Consider the following 21,777-nt stretch of genomic DNA (forward strand, 5'->3'; position numbering starts at 1 on the left):
GTCTGAACAGCAGGCTTGAGGCCTGTTTGGGGCAGCCCAGAGAAGGAGGGATTCCTTACGCAATTGTCCACCTTCTGTGTGTTAGGGAATGGTGAGACATCCTGCTGCATAGCAGGGGACCCTAGCTGGGCTGCGGCTCCATTGGCCGTGTGTTTTTGTCCTGGGGTAGTGAGGAGTATCCCGGGTGAGGCTGGAGAGGACGAAGAGGAGAGGGGACTTGTGGGGCTCTCCCCGGCGCTGCCCAGACCAAAAGATGGCCCGAGTCCGACACCCATCCTCCCTGGCACCTTAAGGTCAGACAACTCCACCTTGAACCCTGATCCAGATTGTCTATCAAGGAGGCTTGAGAGCTTGTCCTCATCGGTTAGCCTGGGTACTCCTGGGCTGCCACCGAAACCAAGTGGTCCCATCTGGTCTTGCTGCCAGTCCCAGCCCTGAAGGGCCTGCTGAGGAGACGCCATAGAGCCAGAGGGCACCTTGCCCTGCTCAGTGTGCTCACAGAGCTGTCCACCACCACCACCCTGCTGCTGATTGGAGAGAGAAGACATCCTCACCTCTCTCTCTCTCGATCTCTCTCTCTCTCTGCTGCTTCCTTTTGATGGATACTCTTTATTCTTCTAGACAGCTAATCTTCCCTTGGAGGTAAGGAAGGCTGTTAATGTACTATATCTGTGTTATATGGTGCGTCTGTGAAGCGCAGTCTATGTGTGCGAGGGAAGTAATTGTGTGTTTCTCTCTGTCTGTGCTCTGATCAGATGAGTCTCTGAGGATGAACTGAATGCTGCTCCCTCTCTCTCCCTCTCTCCATTTCTCCCTCTCTCTCTGACATCACAGCCCTAACAGAGCTTTGGTCACATGACTCCACGGAACATATCCCTATTTGCGAGAGCAGATTCTCGACTCATGCCTCCCACCAGTAAGCTCAGTCAAGCACACACACCCACACACACATAAATGAACGTCACGTACACAGAAATGTACGTCACTAACACACAAATACTAATTCACACACCCTCCCTTGGTGTCCTATAAACCGCAGTTCTGACTCGTCAGGCAGCTTGGCATTACAGTAGAAACTTAGAAAACAGAGAGAGTAGCTTTGGGGGATACAGTGCCTCAGTTTCCACAGCCATTCTACTTGAGTGAATCTGTCCTCTCTGTAACAGCATCCATTACTGCTACACATCTCTTCACGGTTCTGGTGGTATAATGTGCTTTTCCATGCTGTTCTGTCATCTCCAATTCCTCCCCCTATCACCCTGCTCCATGCCCACTACTGTACCCACTGCCCCTCTCCTCCTCCCTGCTTTCCTGCCCCCATCAGGGGCCCTGGTTGTACATCTCTGGCTCCTGGCCCTGGACCCTTTGGCTCTTTTGTTTATTGTGTTTTGTTTGTGCACTTGGTGGCGGACACTGTGTTCCTCCCCTCTGCTGTAGCCACATGTGATGGGCTACTCTGTTAGGAAGGTATTGAATGACTGCCCTCGAAAAATAATGTGTGATAACTCTCCATTGACATAGCGGTTAGTGCAATGGGCCAGTAACTGAAAGGACGCTGATTTGAATACCCTTTACAGACAAGGTAAAAAATCTGTCAATGTGCCCTTGAGCAAGGCTCTTAACCCTAATTTGCTCCAGGGGTGCCGTACTACTATGGATGACCTTTTAAAACAACACATTTCACCTATGCAGTGTATGTGACAATAAAAAACATATTTTATCTTTACCCTTCAAAACCACAAACATCCACCTCATCTCTGAACTGAATTCACACCCACCCACATTCTTCACACAAACACAGCGTCGAAACGTTCACTCCAACCTCACTGATTCAGTCCTGGACGAGATACTAGAACCCTCCCTCTTGGCAATTATGGTAGAAGGCAGGCAGTGATTATTCAAACCTTGATGACACCCCCTTGCCCCCATCCCACCTCCAGCCCCATGAGGACTGGGGCCAAATAAAACATAATTAAATATAAATGAATGAAGATTAGGTAATCGCCCCCAAAACAGTCCAGAATTTACTGTAGGAGGAGATAACAAGGGGAATGAGCACAGTACAGTGAGGTTGATTGATGTTGATGAGGTTGATTGATGTTGATGAGGTTGTGCAAAGCAGGTCATCAAATCAAAGGGTGTCTAAAATATATTTAGATTTGTTTAACGTGTTATTTCATGTCTTCGCGGTTATTCTACAATGTAGAAAATAGTACAAATAAAGAAAAACCCTTGAATGAGCAGGTGTATCTAAACTTTTTACTGGTATTGTATATAGTTACCAAATAGCAGTGTTTTCTACAGCCCGATACAGACCCAGTTAGGGAAAACTCACACATCACAAGGCAACAGCCACAGTCAGCCACTGACAGCCACTGTCAGCCACATCCCCAAAACAGAGTTTTTCTCTCTGTTCATTAGACCATGGTAATGGGACTGCTTCTCATGAATGGACACTGTTATGCTAGACCCATGTCCAACATATTCTGTCTGTTTATGTTTACATCTCTCACAGAAATATTACTCTAGCTTTAACGACACTCATAATCCATGTTGATTTATTCTCCTAATCATAAAGACACATACAAAGGTCTGTCCAAACAAACATTGCACAAAGCATTTCAGTTCAAAGCAAAACGTAATTTATCATACAATTTATCATACAATGCTTCACTGCAGGGAACGACAAATGTTCTTGCGGGAAATTGACCCCAATTATAATGACATGTACCAGTGTACCACTCTCTATGTCTGTGTCCAGTTGGAATGAATATGTCTTTGTTGAATGTTAGCATACCAGTATAAGAAACAATTATACTGAGCACAATCACCCAACCTCGTCTCAGAGCATTTTGTAGTTGTCCGGGATGTAAATCCGGGACAGTCCATGTAGTATGATATATTACATTTTGTATGGTATGTATTAAACTGTGGATGTTCATCACCCAGTTTTGAATGATATGTTATGAATGACAATTTGTAATATACGTTACGAATTTGCAAAAATGTACTATATGTTTACATATTTGCAAAACGTATGATATGTTACAAATTCTAGGTAGGTGGTCAGGTAGCTAACTTCAGCTAGGCTGTGGGTTAGGGTCAGGGTTAAGGTTAAGTTTAGGAGCTAGTTACAGGGTTAAATTTAGGGTTAGGGTTAGGTGAAAGGTTAGCTAAAAGGGTTAGGGTTAGGGGAAGGGTTAGCTAAAAGGGTTAGGGTTAGGGGAAGGGTTAGCTAAAAGGTTTAGGGTTAGGGGAAGGGTTAGGGGAAGGGTTAGCTAAAAGGGTTAGGGTTAGGGAAAGGGTTAGCTAACATGCTAAGTAGTTCCAAAGTAGCAAAAAAATAGTAAGTAGTTGTAGTTAGAACGTCGTTGCTAATAACCTAAAATGCTATAGTTGTCCATGATGAGATTCGAATGCGCCACCTTTAGTTTGCTAGACCTTTGCCTGACCAACCACCCTACTTTTGTTTTTGCCTTAAGTAAACATATGTCCTATGTAACCATACCAAACGTAACATATCATTCTAATTTGAGTGTCCCAGGTTTACGTTTACTATGTTACATCTAGTCTATGAGACCAGGCTGAATCACCTCATACCATAACAGCCTTTGGTGTGATAAGACTTTTTACAAGGTGAATATTCAAAACCAACAGAAAGACATTGGTTGAGAAAAGGAAATTAAGAGGGTAGTGGCTGGTGGGCCATGTGCAGTAGCAATCCTCAGCCATCTACAATATGCCATGGATGTTTTGGGAGGGCCTCAGAACTCAGAAGAGGACGGGGAGAGTGACAATATACAGCTTACAGTCCATGGTCTTGCAGGGGATAGAGCACGTAGGAAGTCTGTCAGAGAATTCTATTTCTGGCATCCAACCTCCTGACTGTCGCACCCCATTTTTTCCTTGGCAGTCCTGAGTCGTTCTATCTCCACGGAAACCACCTCCCATATCCATGGCAACAAGCTCCCAGTCAGAAATAGGCTGCGATGATTATGGTACGTGTCGTCTCAGCGACCCAGGGAGTCTGGGAAAAGGGGTTGGATCGTAGCGTCGGAGGATGAGAGATAAAGGGCAAAGGAAGTATGGAGAGATTGAGAGGAGGAGGAAGATTGATGAACACAAATAATGAAGAAGGAAAAAGAAGAAGCAGAGGTAGGGATGGGAAGAGGAGGCAAAATGATGGAGAGAAAGGACAATAGAAAAGATGGAGACTCATCTCACTACACTCATCCCATCCCACGTCTTCATTGGTAGCTTACAATCTATCTTGTGGAATGGCAACAAAATTGGGTTAGAGTGCAGCCAAATGCAGTGTCACATCTAATGAAGCCACAGAGTCATTAATATACACATCTGATGGTCCAGTGGACTGAAGAGCACACACTAATTAAACTAAATCCAATCATTCTGCCAAATTATGTTCCCAAACAAAAATAGTGTAAAAAAGGGAAAAGCTTGAGACATGGAAAAAGACCACAGTGGCTGTGAAGGGTTTATCTTGGCTTTGTAAACATAATGTGTCTGGCTGAGAAATCAGAAGAAATACAATTAGATGTCTTTCAATTGATTCCTCTAATAGCCAATGAGTGCTAGCAGACATTTGAGGAAGATGTTTTCTAATCGAAATGATCCGAACGGTGAATATCCTCATATTTGCAGTACATATAGTATGTTTTGATCATACCACAGTATGTTACCTCACTGTGGGAGCAATGTAATGTAAAGCAATGTCTAGTGTCAACAACAACATTGTGGTCCATATGGGCATAGTGACCTGGTAAAATAGTTGAACCCTTTGTAAGGGAAGGAGCTCATACAAATAGTTGTACTTTAGATTAATGCTATTGTTCATCAAGTGCCCTGCTATCATTCAATATTTATGTCCAGCTTCAGGCCTATTTGTAGATTAGGTGACTTTATTACAATGTCCGAGGGAATGTCTATAGGGGGAGCAGCAGGAGGGGAAGTAAGAAGTGAATGAAACAATAATACAAATGTTTTTGCCATGATGCTCCTATAATGCGTGATGGAAGTGGGCCTCGTGTGGCTGAGGTCCCTGATTATCTTCAAATCAAATCTAACTTTGTTTCTCACATGCACCGAATACAACAAGTGTAGACTTTACCGTGAAATGCTTACTTACAAGCCTTAACCAACAGCGCAGTTCAAGAAAAGTTACGAAAATATTTACCAAATAAACTAAAGTAAGAAATAATAAAAAGTAATCCAACAAAACAACAATAACGAGGCTATATACAGTGTGCAGTGGTACAGGTTAGTGAAGGTCATTCCTACATGTAGGTAAGGGTGAAATGACAATGCATAGATAATAAACAGAGAGTAGCAGCAGTGTACAAAATAATTGCAGGGGGGGGGTCAATGTAAATAGTCCGGTGGTCATTTGATTAATGTTCAGTAGTTATGGCTTGGGGATAGAAGCTGTTAAGGAGCCTTTTGGTCCTAGACACACCGTTTGCCGTGCGGTAGCAGAGAAAACAGTCTATGATTTGGGTGACTGGAGTCTCTGACAATTTTATGGGCATTCCTTTGACACCGTCTGGTATATAGGTCCTGGATGGCAGGAAGCTTGGCCTCAGTGATGTGCTGGGCCTTACGCACGGCCCTCTGTAGTGCCTTACAGTCAGATGCCAAGCAGTTGCCATTCCAGGCGGTGATGCAACCGGTCAGGATGCTCTCGATGGTGCAGCTGCAGAACTTTTTGAGGATCTGGGGACCTATGCCAAATCTTTGTGGTCTACTGAGGGGGAAAAGGTTTTGTCGTGCCCTCTTCACGACTGTCTTGGTGAGTTTGGACCATGATAGAACTTGAAACTCTCAACCCGTTCCACTACAGCCCTGTCAATGTTAATGGGGGCCTGTTCGGGCCCACCTTTTCCTGTAGTCCATGATCAGCTCCATTGTCTTGCTCACATTGAGGGAGAGGTTGTTGTCCTGGCACCACACTGCCAGTTTGACCTCCTCCCTATAGGCTGTCTCATCATTGTCAGGGATCAGGCCTACCACTGTTGTGTCGTCAGCAAAAGTAATGATGATGTTGGAGTCGTGTTTGGCCACATAGTCGTGGGTGAACAAGAAGTACAGGAGCGACTAAGTACACACCACTGAGGGACCCCAGTGTTGAGGATTAGCGTGGCAGACATTTTGTTGCCTACCCACCTGGGGGTGGCCCGTCAGGAAGTCCAGGATCCAGTTGTAGAGGGGGGTGTTTAGTCCCAGGGTCCTAAGCTTAGTAATGATCTTTGTGGGCATTATGGTGTTGAATGCTGAGCTGTAGTCAATGAACAGCATTCTCACATGGGTGTTCCTTTTGTCCAGGTGGGAAAGGGCAGTGTGGAGTGCGATTGTGTCATCTGTGGATGTTTGGGACGGTATGCGAATTGGAGTTGGTCTAGGGGGTCTTAATGTGAGCCATGACCAGCCTTTCAAAGCACTTAATCTTCTTGGCCTTCTTGTGACACCTGGTGTTGTAGGTGTCCTGGAGGGCAGGCAGTGTGCACCCTCTGTAGAGCCTTGCGGTCAGCGGTGCTGGAGTTGCCGTACCAGGCTGTGATGCAGCCCAACAGTATGCTCTCGATGGTGCTCCTGTAGAACACTGTGAGGGCCTTCGGGACAGGCCAAATTTCTTCAGCCTCCTGAGGTTGAAGAATCGTTCTTCACCACAGTGTCCGTGTGGTTTTACCATTTCAGCTCCTCTGATGTGTGTGGAAAGCCAAGTCTCAGAAAAACAGTATGATGCAGAATCTGAAAGTAGATGCTCGCTCTGAGATTGTCAAGTTTGTTCACAAACTATTGTACTACGAACACAAGATCTTATTCTCAATCCAAGATCCAAGAACTTGATTCCACAAGTGAAAAGTGATTACATTGATATTCTCTGGATTGAAGCTTAAAATCAAGTCATCAAGAGAGTCTCTTTCTATTCATATTATTATAATGACAATTTATCTAGTTATAATATAATGAAATGTTATTCAGTAGCTAAAAGTAATGACTGGATAAAAGTGGGACTGTGTTCGCCAGTGATGCTATCTCAAGCAGAATCTTCACAGGTGTGTCGCAGTGCTATCAGTCCTGAAAGGATACCATTGAAGCTGTTTTTCCCGAGAGGTGTTGCACAAAATATATTCAAAAGCGATTGGATCATCTTCAACCAGTCAGAGAGCAGAAGCCACAGCGCCACATTTTTAGGAAGTAAAACAACACTGGCCTTCTTTCTAGAGAAAGTTATATCGAGCACCAGGACAAAAACATGTTAGCTAACGTAGCTCCTTACTACTAACTACCGTTTTTAATTTAAAAATGTTTTATTTAACCTTTATTTAACCAGGTAGGAAGTTGAGAACAAGTTCTAATTTACAATTGCGACCAGGCCAAGATAGAGCAAAGCAGTTCGACACATACAACAACACAGAGTTACACATGGAGGAAAACAAACATACAGTCAATAATACAGTAGAATAATACAGTAGAAAAATAAGTTTATATACAATGTGAACAAATGAGGTGAGATAAGGGAGGTAAAGGCATTAAAAGGCCATGGTGGCAAGGTAAATACAATATAGCAAGTAAAACACTGGAATGGTAGATTTGCAGTGGAAGAATGTGCAAAGTAGAAATAATGGGGTGCAAATGAGCAAAATAAATAAATAAATAAATTCAGTAGGGGAAGAGGTAGTTGTTTGGGATAAATTATAGATGGGCTATGTACAGGTGCAGTAATCTGTGAGCTGCTCTGACAGCTGGTGCTTAAAGCTAGTGAGGGAGATAAGTGTTTCCAGTTTCAGAGATATTTGTAGTTCGTTACAGTCATTGGCAGCAGAGAACTGGAAGGAGAGGCAGACAAAGGAGGAATTGGCTTTGGGGGTGATCAGAGAGATATACCTGCTGGAGTGCGTGCTACAGCTGGGTTGCTGCTATGGTGACCAGCGAGCTGAGATAAGGGGGGACTTTGCCTAGCAGGGTCTTGTAGATTACCTGCAGCCAGTGGGTTTGGCGACAAGTATGAAGCGAGGGTCAGCCAACGAGAGCGTACAGGTCGCAGTGGTGGGTAGTATATGGGGCTTTGGTGACAAAACAGGTGGCACTGTGATAGAATGCATCCAATTTATTGAGTAGGGTATTGGAGGCTATTTTGTAAGTGACATCGTCGAAGTCGAGACTCGGTAGGATAGTCCGTTTTATGAGGGTATGTTTGGCAGCATGAGTGAAGGATGCTTTGTTGCGAAATAGGAAGCCAATTCTAGATTTAACTTTGGATTGGAGATGTTTGATGTGAGTCTGGAAGGAGAGAATAAATTCTAACCAGACACCTAGGTATTTGTAGTTGTCCACATATTCTAAGTCAGAACTGTCCAGAGTAGTGATGCTGGACGGGTGGGCAGGTGCAGGCAGCGATCGGTTGAAGGGTATGCATTTAGTTTTACTTGTATTTAAGAGCAGTTGGAGGCCACGGAAGGAGAGTTGTATGGCTTGAAGCATGTCTGGAGGGTTGTTAACACAGTGTCCAAAGAAGGGCCAGAAGTATACAGAATGGTGTTGTCTGAGTAGAGGTGGAACAGAGACTCACCAGCAGCAAGAGCGACATCATGGATGTATACAGAGAAGAGAGTCGGCCCAAGAATTGAACCCTATGGCATCCCCATAGAGAGTACCAGAGGCCCGGACAACAGGCCCTTCGATTTGACACACTGAACTCTATCAGAGAAGTAGTTGGTGAACCAGCCGAGGCAATCATTTGAGAAACCAAGGCTGTCGAGTCTGCCGATGAGGATGTGGTGATTGACAGAGTCGAAATCCTTGGCCAGATCAATGAATACGGCTGCACAGTATTGTTTCTTATCGATGACGGTTAAGATATTGTTTAGGACCTTGAGCGTGGCTGAGGTGCACCCATGACCAACCTTGGCTTGAGCAAAGAGATGCCAACTGAACTGAAGCCATACAGTGGCTGTGAACAGCGGTACTTTGCGTTCATCATCAACTAAACCACCCCCACACCCTTAGCAGTGTTGGCAAGTGGATGTTTCTGGTTTTCAGGGATACAGTATTTTCAACCTAAGTGGAGACACTGCTCACGTGTCTTTCTACGCCTGCTACCTTAGCTAGTAGTTCATCAGAGGACAGTGATTGGAACAATGAAATGGTGAGGGCACCAAGCTCATGTCTTCTGCTCCTAGCCAGATGGAATCCATGTAGGGAAACAAAATGTAAGCTTGTGAGACTTCTGTATGGTTGTACGAGGTTAGCTTCAACCAGCTAAGCCACATTCAAAGCAACAGCAAGAACTATTATATAAGCACCAGTCATTTATTGAACCACCAGATGATGGCCTCTTTGGTCAAGTAATACATCATAAAAAATTGCATGGATTTTCGATACTAATCAATATGTAAACAACACTTAAATAGCACCCGTCCCTTTACTTGACTTCAACACATTCGGTCCAGTGTGATGATATGCACTGTGACATACAGAAATGCACTTAAAGCCAGCAGCACTATGATTAAGTATTTATTGAAAGGTAGCTATACCTTAAAAAACAAAAGACTGCACAGCACTGCCCATCTCAATCAGTACTATAGTGGTGATGCTTTGCCAGAATGGGCTGGCTCTTATGGATGGTATCTTTGCCAGGCTGGGTTGGCTATTATGGATGGTATCTTTGCCAGGCTGGGCTGGCTATTATGGATGGTATCGTTGCCAGACTGGGCTGTCTCTTATGGATGGTGTCTTTGCCAGACTGGGCTGTCTCTTATGGATGGTATCTTTGCCAGACTGGGCTGTCTCTTATGGATGGTATCTTTGCCAGACTGGGCTGTCTCTTATGGATGGTGTCTTTGCCAGGCTGGGCTGTCTCTTATGGATGGTATCTTTGCCAGACTGGGCTGTCTCTTATGGATGGTGTCTTTGCCAGGCTGGGCTGTCTCTTATGGATGGTATCTTTGCCAGACTGGGCTGTCTCTTATGGATGGTGTCTTTGCCAGGCTGGGCTGTCTCTTATGGATGGTATCTTTGCCAGACTGGGCTGTCTCTTATGGATGGTATCTTTGCCAGACTGGGCTGTCTCTTATGGATGGTGTCTTTGCCAGACTGGGCTGTCTATTATGGATGGTATCTTTGCCAGAATGGGCTGGCTCTTATGGATGGCATCTTTGCCAGACTGGGCTGTCTCTTATGGATGGTGTCTTTGCCAGACTGGGCTGTCTATTATGGATGGTATCTTTGCCAGACTGGGCTGTCTCTTATGGATGGTATCTTTGCCAGACTGGGCTGTCTCTTATGGATGGTGTCTTTGCCAGGCTGGGCTGTCTCTTATGGATGGTATCTTTGCCAGACTGGGCTGTCTCTTATGGATGGTGTCTTTGCCAGACTGGGCTGTCTATTATGGATGGTATCTTTGCCAGACTGGGCTGTCTATTATGGATGGTATCTTTGCCAGACTGGGCTGTCTCTTATGGATGGTGACTTTGCCAGACTGGGCTGTCTATTATGGATGGTATCTTTGCCAGACTGGGCTGGCTCTTATGGATGGTGTCTTTGCCAGACTGGGCTGTCTATTATGGATGGTATCTTTGTCAGACTGGGCTGGCTATTATGGATGGTATCTTTGCCAGACTGGGCTGTCTATTATGGATGGTATCTTTGCCAGGCTGGGCTGTCTCTATTATGGATGGTGTATTTGCCAGACTGGGCTGTCTCTTATGGATGGTGTCTTTGCCAGACTGGGCTGTCTCTTATGGATGGTGACTTTGCCAGACTGGGCTGTCTATTATGGATGGTATCTTTGCCAGACTGGGCTGGCTCTTATGGATGGTGTCTTTGCCAGACTGGGCTGTCTATTATGGATGGTATCTTTGTCAGACTGGGCTGGCTATTATGGATGGTATCTTTGCCAGACTGGGCTGTCTATTATGGATGGTATCTTTGCCAGGCTGGGCTGGCTATTATGGATGGTGTATTTGCCAGACTGGGCTGTCACTTATGGATGGTGTCTTTGCCAGGCTGGGCTGGCTATTATGGATGGTGTATTTGCCAGACTGGGCTGTCTCTTATGGATGGTATCTTTGCCAGACTGGGCTGTCTCTTATGGATGGTATCTTTGCCAGGCTGGGCTGTCTCTTATGGAAGGTGTATTTGCCAGACTGGGCTGCCTCTTATGGATGGTGTATTTGCCAGACTGGGCTGTCTGTGATCAGCTGACCAGAAAAATTACTATGCAGCAGAGCAGAGCAGAGTAGGGCAGAGTAGAGCAGAGTAGAGTAGGGCAGAGATAGGCAGAGCAGCACCGCACAGCCTCTAAGCCTCTGTCTCCCTCTGCCTTTTTATTTGATTTATTTAACCAGGTAGGTTAGTTGAGAGCAAGTTCTCATTTACAACTGCGACCTGGCCAAGATAAAGCAAAGCAGTGCGACACAAACAACAACACAGAGTTACACATGGTAATAAACAAACATACAGTCAATAATACAATCCAAAAAGTTTATATACAGTGTGCGCAAATGAGGTAGGATAAGGGAGGTAAAGCAATAAATAGGCCATAGTGGCGAAATAATTACAATATAGCAATTAAACACTGGAATGGTAGATGTGCAGAAGATGAGTGTGCAAGTAGAGATACGGGGGTGCAAAGGAGCAAAATAAATCAAATAAATAACAGTATGGGGATGAGGTAGTTGGACAGGCTATTTACAGATGTGCAGTGATCTGTGAGCTGCTCTGACAGCTGGTGCCTACTGCACAAACCAAGATCACCGGCTATAAAAAGACAAGGGCTGCATGATTTATGTAACTGCAAAAAAGTCCCAGCCATCAATATTGCATTAGGGAGAGGAGGATGGAGAGGGAGGGAGGGAGAGAGAGATAGGAGAGATGGAAGAGAGAGAAAGAGAGAGAGAGGCAGCAAAACAGAGAGGCTGCTAGGGGGAAAGAGGGAGGTATGAAAAACAAAGATGGTGATTGAGGGAGAAAGTTGTGGGATGAGGATACAGAGGGCAGTAGAGGCCTGTGCCTCACTGTACTGTCCCTCCACACACCAACCCGCCTGCCCGGTCATCTGTAAATAACCCATTAACAGACTGCTGAATGGGGATGGTTGAGTTGAGTAAGGGAATGTGAGGGGTGCAGACAGACAAGCAGTATGCTAACGACTTCCACCATTTGTCAACCAAAAACACCTGTGTCATCAAGGAAGGAGGAACAGCATCTCTATAACAACCTTACACTGCAGGGTAACAACTTAGGAAAGCAGTGTTAACTTAGCTATCAGTCCTTGGAATCTCCAACCGAGAAACCAAAGTAAAAAGAACCAACACAGAACAGTACAGTCTCTGAACTAGGCCAAACTAACGCTCAAAGCAAACTAGCCAGGAAACGTGCCAGCTTTTTCCTGACATGGACAATATCTTAACAACAGTGAGAGGCAAAGTCCAAGAAATCTTGAACAGAACAAAAACCTGTGGCAAACATTTGTACCAAATAAGGAAATAAATAAACACTGAATTCGCCGTCATATTATTCCACTGATGAGAAATCTAAATATTCTCAAAGGCAATTATGGAAATGTGACTCACCTATTTAGCATCATCATCATCATCATCATCAGAGCCATCATCAGGACACGCAGTACATGTGGGTGAGAGAAAAGACAAAACATAGCTGTCAGTCATTTCAGTTTGCCTATTAATCATGCAAACATTTACATGACAACTTGCACATCGAGCAATTCTTATTGTATTTTTGATCTCCAATCAAAAATTGGCTGAAAGTAAAATGTGTATGTGTTTTAAAAATGGTCAAATTGCATAACTAAGAATTCCAAATAGGAACACTGAGATATTCAAAATGGTTCTGAAAGTGAATTCACACACACAAGTAGAAAGAGAATGTGAAAGAAAAGCTTTTAGTGACTCCTCAGTCAGCTCATGGCTATTTGAGGAATTAAAAGCATAATTTAGTCAGGGAAAAAGCAATCTCTTGAGAGAAAGAGAGAGAATCACACTGTAAACCAACATCCCTTTGATTAGAGAAGAAAGGTTGAATCAATGTCAAAAGAGTTAGGGTGTAGAATTACTCATTGCAATTTAGGATAATGGCATTCAGGGGGCAGAAAGCTAGCTAATTATATCCCAAGGAGAGTGGAGTCACTCAGGAGTCACACACATAGTAATCTACAGAGACAGTAGAGTAAGTAGTATATGATTACAGTGTTAGAAAGGAGAGGGATATGAGGTAAAACGAGCTGGGCAGTTACACAATCAGGTAGGTAGACAGCCACATAGCAATGAATGTGTTATTATCATGATCATCATCATCATCATAACAGCACTACAGAGACTGGCCAGGCAGTCCGTCAGGATAAAGGGACTCAAGGCCCAGCCAGTAGGGACTCAGTCAGACGCAGTCAGATTAGAGAATAGTGGTAATTAGTTAGCATGTTACAAACAGTTCTATTAAACACACAATGGCCGAGCAACAGCAGGCCCAGTCCACAGAGAGAGCCATGCACTATAATGTCATCATACACCCCCATACTGATAGATATGTCCCCTCTTCAGTGTCACCAACCTTCCAGCAGGGGGGGCTCTGGCAGCGGTGGCTCCTGGTGCTCTGTGAGTGGCAGTGGAGTGGGGATAAAGGGCGGGGCTGCAGGGTTGAGGCCTGAGCACAATGCAGGGCGGGGACTGTGAGTGTCATGATCAGGCTGGGAGGAGTGGCTAAGCAGTGGAGGAGAAGTACACTGGAATGAGGAGGAGGTGGTGGTGTTTGGAGGAAGGCCCTGGGGTGTGGTGGTCTGAGACTGGGCCTGTGGCTGTGAAGCAGGGGTGCTGGCTGAGGGGGTCTGCAGGACAGAGTCTAGGAAAGAGGTCTGTGAGACCTGGGGGCTGAAGCCTGGGGAGCTCTTAGGACCCAGTTGCCTCTGGTCAGTAATAGATGCGTTGGCCTCACGACGACAATGATCAGAGGAGGCTTTGTCAGTGAAGGACAGAGCTGCCTCCTCCTTCTTGGGGGTTAGGACATCTTTAGTGGCTAAGGGAGGGGGCAATTTGAAGTCATCAATACACATGGGTTCATGATGGAGGGGAGCAGAGGCAGTGTTTTTAACAGGAGCCTCAGCCTCCCACTCCATGTTTACCTTGGCTGGAGAAGGTTGCTCAAACATGTTCAAGTTACTAGTGGAAGTGTCTGTTAAGGCAGGGTCCTTGTTGAGGATGTGACTTGGTTTGGGGTTCTCAGTGAGTGGTGGCGAAGTGGAGGTGTGAGAGGGTTTGGTGTCCTCTATAAAACTGCTAAAGGGGTTAGTCTGGGGGTCGGCTATGAGGGAGGAGATGTTCTCTAGGGTTGAGCTTAATGGACCGGAGGCCATCACCATTGCAGACACCGAGGCTGGGGTGGCATGGGGTGTCGTGGGCTCCTGGGGTGTTGGCCCCCACTCCTCTGGCAGCTTCATCCTGCTCTTATTCTTCCTGCCCCTGACCCTACCCCCTCCCCTCCCTCGGATCTCACACTCCCAGCTCTCCTCCTTGCTCGGGGAGGACAGACTCAGCGGGCAGTCCGAGGCTCCGCTCTCTGTCTCGCCCTCCTCCTCCTTCGAGGAGTCCGGAGCCTCTTCCCTGTCCATGAAGTCATACACCTCCTCTCTGGGCCTCCTTTTCTTCTTCTTCCTCTTCTGCTGCATGCTGCCGCTGTTGACCCCCTCGGTCCCCCTCTCGTCCCCAGAGCCAGTCTCCTGGCCGTGGGGGCTGAGGGGGTCGGAGTTGGGGCTCTCCTCCACTGAATCGCTGGGGGAGAGGCAGAGACCCTCTGAGGCTTGCAGCCCGGACTCACCATCTGCCAAGGGGTTTGGGTTTGTCCAAACTTTTTGATGAGCAGAGAGGAGGAAGGAATGTCACTACCCATAACAAAGAAGACCAAAAACCAATTGCCAATCATCTCCAGAAGAATCTGGGTATATCTTATCTGCTCATAGAAATTCAGACCTACATTTATGAAACTCAACAACTGAGTAGAAAATTATCTTATTAAACTACAAATAAAAACAATTAAATAAATCAAATTGTGACTTGAGTTTTGAATTTCTGTAAGCTACATGAAATGGTGCCTGAGGAAGGACCACAGCATCATCAAGGACCCAACACACCCCAGCTACGAGCTGTTCTCTCCTTTACTGTTGGGGAGACGGTATCACAGAATGAGGTCTGATAACAAGAAACAGTTCCTATCTACAAGCCATTGGACTGCTGAATACTTGAACTGGACTGACCAACTGCACTGACTCTTCACACCTTCGCGCATGCACACACGCATGCACACACGCATGCACACACGCATGCACACACGCATGCACACACGCATGCACACACGCATGCACACACACACATGCACACACGCACACCACAATTGATGCTACCACTCTTATTTACTATTGCTAATACTGCACAATTGAAACACTTGCCCCCAATCCCCCCTTTCTCTAATACATGTATAAATATTGTACTATAAATCCTACCTTCCTGTATTATATTTATGCTAAATGTTTATTTTCTACTGAGCCATTTACTTTGTTCGTATTCTTATATTTATTATTGTTGTTGCATTGCCGAGAAAGAACCTGCAAGTAAGCATCCTAATAAAACTTAAATAATATTGACACAACCACCACTAGAATATCTTTACGGCCTGGCCAGTAGGCTTATAGAATGCGACATTTAGGCTTCTGGATTACATAGTAGCCAGAGAGACAGTTTTTTTGTTTGCAATGTTCCGAGATTGCAGCTGATTGGGTGTGATTCTCTCTGGCAGGGCAGGGGAATAATGGAGATTGTGCTGACACTGAGCAGTGTGGTGTGTGCTGTATACTCGACAGCACATCGCATGAGTAGATGAGCATATGAGTGAATGTGTAAGTAATTGACATGCTGCAGAACAACAACAGAGGCAGGTCACATGGACAAACACAGATAAACAATGAACCCAGAGGAAGGGATCATGTGACATGGGGAACCTAGTACAAACACACTGAAGAGGACAATGTTAGTAGTAGACCATATTAACACAAGAACATCTAAAATCATTCAATCATAGAGCATACACACTGAAAAAACATACATGCGGGAACAAACGAAAGATACTATACACATAAAAACATACAGCGCATGTGTTTTTTAAATATTTTGTGATAAAGACATTACAGTGGGAAATTGTCTCTCCATCCATGTTCTTCAGTTAATACTGATGGTATACCCCAATACTTCACATGACAGGGCAGAGAAATTAAATAATAACACCCTCCCCACTTTAAACCCAATCGTTAATGATAATGGCTTTCTCTCGAAATTGTGTATCCTTGCCCTCTCTAATTGATTGATGTTCTATTTTCCTCAATGTCCTTTATTGATTATGTTGCCATAAAAAAAACACATTTGTGCAGGTAGCATTATCATCTATGTTTCATGCAATATTAGTATTTAAAAAGCCAAGAGCATATCGTCGTCCAGTGCCTCAACCTGGCCTCCTGCCAGAAGACACATTACTCCGAGTCTACGTGGTTGCCTCACTCAGAGAGCAGTATCAAAGGTGGGGAAGGAGCTCATGAGAAATCTTTTAAGAAAAGTCCTCTACTCCAAATATAACTGAGCACTTAAATTAGGCCTCTGGGAGATTATCTAAGGAAATATTTGTAATAAAGAAGGTTAGGTATCTCATCACAGAATTATTCTTCCTTCTCAAACAAAATTGATATAAAGTCTCAGAAAGGTCTGAGGTATTGCATAATAAACCAAAGATATGGCCGAGGGCTGGAAAGGTCTAGAAGGTTATACCCTGGTTGTCTGAGAGTGAAACATCATAATTTAAGCCGAAGCAACACGCGATTTCTGCTCCGATGGCCGCCCCACTACGAAACAACTAATACTGTACCACTATCTGGCTTTTAACTATAAGCTCTGCATTTAGTTTGTAAATAAAAACAGAGGTCTTATACAGTATCGAAAACTTTCCCTTTGGATAAAGATGACTGAAGTCTGGCACTTTGAGGAACCCTCTAGAAAATGTGACGGTTACAGTTTACCCTGTTCACAGTCAAATCTAAGATCGATCATCATCCAAACGTATTTGATAACCATGTTTTAACTGGTGACTGGACCCCTGGACATCCCACCCCAGGCCCCCCATCTAGCTGCTCTGTGTGAGACAACCTCTTACCTGCAGAGTTGTCCTGGGACTGGGTGTTGTGGCCCGGGGCAGAGGGGTATGAGTCGTTGGGCTTAAAGGGGCCCTGGGACTGTTTGTGGGGCTCAGAGGCAAATAGAGGAGAGGCTTTCTGAGAGTTGCCCATAGGGGGCATGTCTGTCTGGAATGGAGCCATACTCCCCATACCTCCTGATCCCATGTTCATATTCATCATCCCTGGCTGGGAGAAACCTGGGAGTGGAATTAAGACACCCAGGTTAATACTATACTTCATGTTATTACTACTCTATTTTGCTATAAGACACAGTGATAAGCACTACATGGTGGTGTTACATAAACACTGTACAGTATTGTTAAGCAGTACCCATGAGAGTATCTGGTATGTTGCTGTCCTTCATTCCTTTGTTCTGGTTCCCCCACTGATCACCAGGTATCCCCATCATACTAGACACTGGACCTAGAGATTAAATAGGGGGGAGAGAGAGAAAGAGAGGGGGAGTGAGAGAATATATATTGGGGATATCAGATGTCAGTTACTAATGAGAGATGAGTACACCACAGACAGAAATCAATATCCAGACTAAAACCGCCAAAGGATATTGTAATCACATTCACAATCACATAATTCAGTTAACTCTCAGTCAGCCATGAAATATTAATGTCCAGACGGTCTGAGAAGACAAAAACAAGACAACAACAACAGCCTCACTTAAATACAGTCATGTGTTTAACTCGGTGTCCTGCAACACTGTAATGCCCAGTTTACACTGCTAAGAGTGCTCAGGCCGTGCCAGGGATACTTGTCAGTTGTAGAACTGAATGCATTCAACTGAAATGTATCTTCCACATTTAACCCAACCCCTCTGAATGAAGGGATCTCTAGGTGCCTAGAAAGCTTACGAGGCTATGCCACAGAGGGATCTTTAGATGATGACCAAATTGAAAAAGCCTAAAGGCAGTAAAATATGATAAGATATAGAAACAGTGGAAACCTGTCTTTCCACAAAATGCATTTTCACTGCCTTTTTGACTTATTGAGCATAAAACACTAGAGGGATGGAAACCGGGGAAAGGGACTCACCTGAAAGGTAGTCAGAATTGACGGCAGACTGTTGTCCAGTTGGACAGGGATGCTTTTCTCCCATTGGTTCCTGCCACGGCATCCTCGTCCCCATCTGTCCTCCTGGCATCATACTGGATCCTGCATTGAAGACAAGCAAAAAACGGAACATCAAATGTTAGACACGGGACCATATGACCATGTCATGTGACCATGTTAGCATACAGCACTTAGCTCTGTTGCCCCCTGTCTTAAAGTTAGTGACAAATTTGATCATGGGGGGGGGGTCCGCCATTTTGCCTGGATCCAGCTCCTGCTAGAGCAAACTGGTGTAGATTGCGTGTGACGTTCTCGAAGAAGACTAAAAACATCTACTTGGATGTAGAGTCTACTCTCTATGTTAAGATCAACATTTCTCAATTTCATGATAGTAGTTTAAAATAATGGGAAACGTAAGTTTCTCATTCCTCCACAGTTTGGCTAGGTAACAATACCTGCTGCTGTTTATATCAAACAGTACATTTTTTGCCAGCTAGCTATCTGGTGGTTACATAAGAGACCGTTGTGAAGTGACAACAAGCATATCATTACTGGAAACAATTGGTATTGACAAAGTAAATGAAAAATACAGCCAGGCCTACAGTACATACAGCTAGTTAACTCAACCAGTCTGCCTAGCCTGCTTCATTAGTTAGCCAGCTACCCTTGTATTGCTAAATAGGTGACTGACCACACTGACAAAGCTTGCCAAGATAATTACCCTCCTGGTTTCAATGTAGGCTACAGTGCCCTCCATTATAAGTATTTGAACACACCTGCATACAAAAAGACCATTTATGATATAAATACCATAGAATTCAGTGTAGTGATTTAGTGGACTTTAAAGTTAACTATAGTATAAATACAGTAGTAAAGGAAAACTGTAGTATATACTATAGTAATTAATGTAATGTTTTTACAGATTGTAGACCACTGTAGCATTTACAGTTGTGTTTTGGGGGACTGTACTATACTGTAGTGTTTTTACAGATTGTAGACCACTGTAGCATTTAGAGTTGTGTTTTGGGGGACTGTACTATACTGTAATGTTTTTACAGATTGTAGACCACTGTAGCATTTACAGTTGTGTTTTGGGGGACTGTACTATACTGTAATGTTTTTACAGATTGTAGACCACTGTAGCATTTACAGTTGTGTTTTGGGGGACTGTACTATACTGTAGTGTTTTTACAGATTGTAGACCACTGTAGCATTTAGAGTTGTGTATTGGGGGACTGTACTATACTGTAGTGTTTTTACAGATTGTAGACCACTGTAGCATTTAGAGTTGTGTATTGGGGGACTGTACTATACTGTAGTGTTTTTACAGATTGTAGACCACTGTAGCATTTACAGTTGTGTTTTGGGGGACTGTACTAGACTGTAGTGTTTTTACAGATTGTAGACCACTGTAGCATTTACAGTTGTGTTTTGGGGGACTGTACTATACTGTAGTGTTTTTACAGATTGTAGACCACTGTAGCATTTACAGTTGTGTTTTGGGGGACTGTACTATACTGTAGTGTTTTTACAGATTGTAGACCACTGTAGCATTTACAGTTGTGTTTTGGGGGACATAACGTTTTTTGTGTTTTATTTTCTTTTACATAGAAGTGGAGTCCTTCTATCTATATCTGGCATATAGGTTTCTCACATGGGTGACACAAATTGTGATATGGGGATGGGAATGGGCAGGGTATATGCAATTAAATACTGTAGTGTTTACTATAGTAAAATAAATGGGTTGAGGTTTTGTGGACTGTAGTGTTTTTACGGACATTACTGTAGTATTTACTAGAGTTTTTTTTGTGGTTAATACTGTAGCATTAGGTATAGTATTCAACATTATGCTACAACATTCTATAGTAAGTATTACACATGATTGATGGATAAAACAGTGTGTAGTATAGTATTCTACAGTATACTAAAGAACTATTGTATTCTATAGTAAACTGTAGTATTTTTTCATGTCGGCAGTAAGATCAAAGTTGTTATTTTAGCTATAGGCTACTCCAGAAATGTTGAGTTTTGGACTCCACCTCCAACGCCTGACAAGCACATTGAATACAGCCCACCTGGTATAAATTGTCAGTTGATGTCTGGCCTAGACTAGGCTATACTCGAATGCCTCTCAGGGTGCTGTCCCTAAAAAGAGCCCTCTCTAGAACATAGCAGAGGGGTGACAGTGACGAAAGGGGACAATACAGGACCGTGAGCCGTTACTACGGCTACGCAACCGACCAACCAGATGAGAGTATCTTAGGTTCCGGGTGGCAACCCGTCTGTGTCATAAATTATTGACATCCTCAGCTCAAGCCTAGGGGAACTCACTGTACTCGCTGGTGTTTAGTCCTGTAGGGCTCTGCTGCTTTACCAGCTAGATCCAATCATTCAGCCCCCCCCATACATTCACACACTCAACCCCAGAGAAATCAGTGCACATCAATCTGACCTCTTCTGCTTGAATTGACACAACTTAGCAGGTATTACAAAAATCCCAAAGTCATCCATAACCAGGATTGCAAAGCTACCGGTAATTTACCAAAGTTACGTGAATCTTCAGTAATTTTGGTATTTAACAGAAAATATATGGCAATCTATCGTAGCTTTGGTAATTTATACTTGAATAAATTGTGAAAATGTATTCATATATCACATAAATGTTTTACATGTGTCCATATTGTCCATGAGTTTCTAGTAGATAGGCCATATGATTAAAGAGAAAATAGCCTAATGAATGAACATTTTCCATTAACTCTGCAACTATTGACTGTTCTTTTCAACTGCCACCAGTTTGACACCAAAATATTAACAACAAATACCTGACAGTTAAATAAATAAAAGTATATTTACTACTGAAACCCTCATATTAAACACTAATGGTATTCACTAAGTGGATGGTTTGTATTTAGGTTAATATTTTACAGCTTTGTCATAATTTTTTTTTACATTTTAAAAGCATTTTATTATTTAACCTGTTGAAACTCTAGGGGCGCTATTTCATTTTGGATGAAAAACGTTCCCGTTTTAAACAAGATATTTTGTCACAAAAAGATGCTTGACTATGCATATAATTGATAGCTTTCGAAAGAAAACACTCTGACGTGTCCAGAACTATCAAGATATTTTCTGTGCGTGCCCTAGAACGTGAACTTCAGGCAAAACCAAGATGAGACGGCATCCAGGAAATGAGCAGGATTTTTGAGGCTCTGATTTCCATTGTCTCCTTATATGGCTGTGAATTCGAGAGGAGTAAGTCTGCCCTTTCTGTCGTTTCCACAAGGTGTCTGCAGCATTGTGACGTATTTGTAGGCATATCATTGGAAGATTGACCATAAGAGACCACATTTACCAGGTGTCCGCCCGGTGTCCTGCGCCGAAATTGGTGCGCAAAAGTCAGCTGCAAGTATTTTTCCATGGAATTTAGAGAAGAATGCAAGCTTCCACGAACAATATATCAATGAAGA

General features: G+C 43.9%; 1 protein-coding gene across 1 annotated transcript in view; it reads right to left on the reverse strand.

Moving 5' to 3' along the window:
• The window catches only part of LOC135513367 (microtubule-associated protein 4-like), a 72,603-nt gene that overhangs the window by 23,744 nt on the left and 27,082 nt on the right, over positions 1-21,777 (reverse strand). Inside the window, 4 exon segments of the mRNA XM_064936297.1 lie at positions 13,588-14,877; positions 17,224-17,442; positions 17,576-17,668; positions 18,293-18,412. Of these exon segments, the coding sequence (XP_064792369.1) occupies positions 13,588-14,877; positions 17,224-17,442; positions 17,576-17,668; positions 18,293-18,412 (1,722 nt within the window).

Source organism: Oncorhynchus masou, chromosome 3 (assembly GCF_036934945.1).
Source record: "Oncorhynchus masou masou isolate Uvic2021 chromosome 3, UVic_Omas_1.1, whole genome shotgun sequence".
NCBI classification, from domain to species: Eukaryota; Metazoa; Chordata; class Actinopteri; order Salmoniformes; family Salmonidae; genus Oncorhynchus; species Oncorhynchus masou.